The 4,458-nt window shown below is 39.7% G+C and overlaps 1 protein-coding gene across 2 annotated transcripts in view; it reads left to right on the forward strand.

The window, feature by feature from the left end:
- wnt1 (wingless-type MMTV integration site family, member 1) overlaps window positions 1-3,316 on the forward strand; it is a 6,294-nt gene extending 2,978 nt beyond the window's left edge. For both annotated transcript variants that reach the window (XM_014018795.1, XM_014018786.1), the window contains exons 3-5: window positions 687-940; window positions 1,127-1,392; window positions 1,508-3,316. In XM_014018795.1, coding sequence (XP_013874249.1) covers window positions 687-940; window positions 1,127-1,392; window positions 1,508-1,999 — 1,012 coding nt within the window. In that variant the 3' untranslated portion in view covers window positions 2,000-3,316. The remainder of the gene's footprint in view (window positions 1-686; window positions 941-1,126; window positions 1,393-1,507) is intronic.
- The last annotated feature ends 1,142 nt before the right edge of the window (window positions 3,317-4,458 follow it).

Consider the following 4,458-nt stretch of genomic DNA (forward strand, 5'->3'; position numbering starts at 1 on the left):
CTTTAGTCGTTTTGACATAATGAACATATTTGTTTATTTGACTTTGACATTTTAGAGTTTAGTTAATTTATTAGAAAATGAGTGGATGATTAATGTACAGTACATATTCAAATATTTTTCATATATACGTGTATTTTTTGTTCTTATTCTATGAGTCATGAATATTAATGTTTTCTACTGATTGCTTGAGGTTTTGGATCATGCATCCTTCTGTATTACGAAATAAAAAATTTCATTTTCAATGGGTTCCTACACTCTAAAAATGAAATGTTGGATTTACTTAACCATGTTATGTTACAGTACCTGGTTCCACTTAACTGAGTTGAGTAAATTCAAAGCGATCATGTTCTTTGGCTAAAAAACTGGTGTATTGCTTTGAATTTACTCAACTCAGTTAAGTGGAACCAGGTAACATGACATGGTTAAGTAAATCCAACATTTCATTTTTTACAGTGTATCCTGGTCCTTGAGGGCTGCTGTCCTTCATGCTTTGATTCCTTGTTTAAAATACTTGATTCAGTGACTGAATTATCTATTCAAGTTCAGCAGAATCCTGTTGATTACCCATTCATTTAATTCAGGCTGGAAGAGAAAAACCTATAAAACCTTGAGGACCAGGATTGGACACCCCTGATCTAAACAGAAACTGCCAGCTACATGCATTGTCTCTGTTGTCTTTATCCCAGGGGTATTGTCAATGTGGCTTCTTCATCCAATCTTCTCACCAATTCCAAGAATGTGCAGTTGGTCCTGGACCCAAGCCTGGCCCTTCTGAGCCGTCGCCAGCGCAGGCTGATTCGGCAGAATCCTGGCATCTTGTACGCCATCGCCGCTGGGTTGCACACTGCCATAAAGGAGTGCAAGTGGCAGTTCCGCAATCGCCGCTGGAACTGCCCAACCACCCACAGCTCAGCCATTTTTGGCAAAATTGTCAACCGTGGTAAGCCTCATTTTAGTTTTCAACAGGGGATRTGTTTGGGCACCTCTAGGCGGGATGTCATGGAATCCATTGGGAACAGTTAAGAAGTTTTGCCGTAATGCTTTCCTGCTTTGGGTAAGCATTAGCCAAACCGAGTCTGAACACTGTCTAAGGTTCTAATGAGAAGTTTTAATGTTGTTTATTCAGGTTGCCGAGAAACGGCATTTGTATTTGCCATTACCAGCGCAGGAGTGACCCATGCTGTGGCTCGATCCTGCTCAGAAGGGGCCATTGAGTCGTGCACGTGCGATTATCGACGCCGAGGCCCTGGAGGGCCAGACTGGCACTGGGGGGGCTGCAGTGACAATGTGGACTTTGGCCGGATGTTCAGCCGGGACTTTGTGGATGCCAGTGAGCGGGGCAGAGATCTGCGCTATCTCACCAACCTGCACAACAACGAAGCCGGCAGAATGGTGAAGAGCTCATACTTCAACTTAACTCATAAATGTTGTAACATAACAGATATACATAAAATGTTCTTGTAATAGATGAGATCTCAGCTGTGGTTTCTGGTCTTCCTCTCACCAGACTGTATCATCAGAGATGCGTCAGGAGTGCAAGTGTCACGGCATGTCTGGCTCATGTACGGTGCGGACCTGTTGGATGCGCCTACCCAGCTTTCGCACAGTGGGGGACTTCCTTAAGGAGCGCTTTGATGGCGCCTCCAGAGTGGTTTACGCGAACAAGGGCAGCAACCGCGCCTCTCACCGAGCTGACCCCCGACATCTGGAGCCCGAAAACCCTGCTCACAAACCTCCCTCTGCCATGGACCTTGTGTATTTTGAGAAATCACCAAACTTCTGCTCCTCCAACGGCAAAACGGGCACCGTGGGAACTTCCGGAAGAACGTGCAACAGCTCTTCTCCAGGCCTGGACGGATGCGAGCTGCTGTGCTGCGGACGTGGGTTTAAGACTCAGACCGAGAGTGTGACGGAGCGCTGCCACTGCACGTTCCACTGGTGCTGTCATGTCAGCTGTCTGAACTGTACCAGCACACAAACGTTGCATCAGTGTCTATGATCAAAGGCGGACATCCAGACTGAGATTTAGGCACGACCAAAAACAAAAAAAGACTTCTAAAAAAAGAAAAAAACTGATCATTGGTTAGGAGAACCACAAACACTCAGGTGGTCTAGAAAAGGCTAGAAAAACTTGGAACCTCTCTGGGAGAAACATTCAATCAGTTTGGAAAATAGGAGGAAAAAAACAATTTTTTTCAACAGGGTACCAAAGGAGTATATGTGCTTGATTTTTTTTTTTACCTTCACTGCTCATTAAGAAATATTTAAACACAACAAAACTGTATCTTCATGTGTGTCAAGTGTTTAAACTGAAGATAAAGGAATTTGGTGTAGAACTGTGTTCTCCAGCAGAGGGCAAAAACCATACATGATGTCCCCCAAATGTTTCTGTAGCCAGAGAGCACAAACCTTTACTTCTGTTAGGACTTCTAACAGGACAAACGTCATATTAAACCAGTTTTGTTCTTTTGGAGAAGTTTGGCTTCTCTCTCCTGAAACTGCATAATTTATCTTCAGGGATGCTCTTTTTGTTCTCAACCAATATAAACCTGGATGCCCCGCAAACCAATTCTAATCTAATTGAATTTCTTTGGCAGCATTTGCTCTCTTTGTTTAAACTTTTCGGTCGTTAAATACCCCGTAAAATTGAATTGTCGCTCTCACAAAGGGCAAGAGAAAATGAACGGATAAATCTGACAAACTAAAATTCGAATGTATCATTAATGAATATCATGAGATGAATAGATTTAAGCAAAATTGAGAGGAAAATCATATCAGTCGCACTTATTCTGGTGAACAATGGTGTGATGAAATACATGTTCTGGGTTTAACAAGACTCAATAGGTATACATTTAATCTATGTTTTTTTTGTTTGCTTGTCACGAAAAACTAAAAACATCATAATATCAGCTAAAAGAACCAAAATTGTGTATGAAAAAATATTTATAAAGATTTCACTTGTATATCTGCAGAATGATTTATGTGTCCATCAGTTGCTGGACATTATGTCGTCATTAGTCAGGAGATGTTTCTGACTTTTTTTGTATAAGCTGATAAATGTCAGCTCTATACAAAACAGAACATTATTGCATTTTTTTATTGATGTTTGTAAAAAACAAATCACCTGCTTGTTCATGCACTGAATATTTACTTCTTTTTTACAAGTGTAAATATAAATATTTATTTTCAAGGATTTTTATACTGGTATAGAGAAAAGTAAAAGTCATTTTTAGATTTCTTGGAAAAGATTTAGTTGGTTTTGTACTGTATGATAGAAAAATAAAGTTTATATTTTCAATTAAGTTAGTCTTCTAAATGTGTCTCATGTACTTTTTGCTTTTTTTTAACCAAGTGAACACATAAGCTGGTCTCTGGGTGTCCTATGCTTAATCCTATTACCACCAGCAAAGCAGACTCTTTCTCCAGCTCACAAAACATCCCTGCATCTGTGCTCTCAACCACAGAAACAAGATCTAGTCATTCAGCTTCTTCAGCTCATTCAGTGTAGGTGCTGAAACTGAAAGCTCTGTTTCGTTTATCCAAAATGTGGAAGAAATAAAGACAAATCTGTAGTTTTAATAAAAAACTGTCTTTCTTTAATGACCAGCCCAAATTCTAGCAATCCTGAATGACACAGAAGAGGTAAAAACATTGGAAAACTTGACAAAAAGGGATGAGAACCCTCTTGATTTAGTCTTAAAGAACATTTCAGAACCACCGTTGATGCTCTTTATATACTAGTGATGATGTCTCTGAATTTAGAAAAAAAAACATGAAGGAAAACTGAACTGAATAACAAAAAAAATGGGGGTTTAGGCTTTTCTGATCTGCACAAAACAGATTCTTTATGTATTATCACTTAAAGGGATCCCTGATTATAGTTGTAACATTAGACTTTATTTGATAAACACATTTAACTGTAAAATAAAGACTGTAAAAATACTGTAGGATGTTTAGTTTTGTAAATTTTTTAAAATATATTTTAACATGGACGGAGCCATTTTATTTACATCCAAAGCATTCTGGGTAAATGATGACATGGATAGGTCCTCAGTGTGAGCGAGCTATATCCACCCTGAAGGTTAATCTCGGACAATATCTGATGATCGACTCTTTTAAATGAAACCAGAGAGCGTTGACAGAGAGGAGAAGGTAGAAATGATTCAACCTGTAACTGAAAATATGGATGGAGGACAACAGAGCTGCTTCATGGAAGAAGAACCTCAGCTTAGCCTGTTAGCCTTTGCGCTAGCGCTGACGCTATATTGCCTTATATGTATTAGCTCTGCGCTAGCTCGACTAACTAACAAGCTAAACTGAGGTCCTCCATCCATATTTTCATTTACAGACTGAGTCATTTCTACCTTCTCCTCTCTGTCAACGCTCTCTGGTTTCATTTTAAAGAGTCGATCATCAGATATTGTCCAAGATTAACCTTCAGGGTGGATATAGCTCACT

Source organism: Austrofundulus limnaeus, unplaced genomic scaffold, assembly GCF_001266775.1.
Source record: "Austrofundulus limnaeus strain Quisiro unplaced genomic scaffold, Austrofundulus_limnaeus-1.0 Scaffold3, whole genome shotgun sequence".
NCBI lineage: Eukaryota > Metazoa > Chordata > Actinopteri > Cyprinodontiformes > Rivulidae > Austrofundulus > Austrofundulus limnaeus.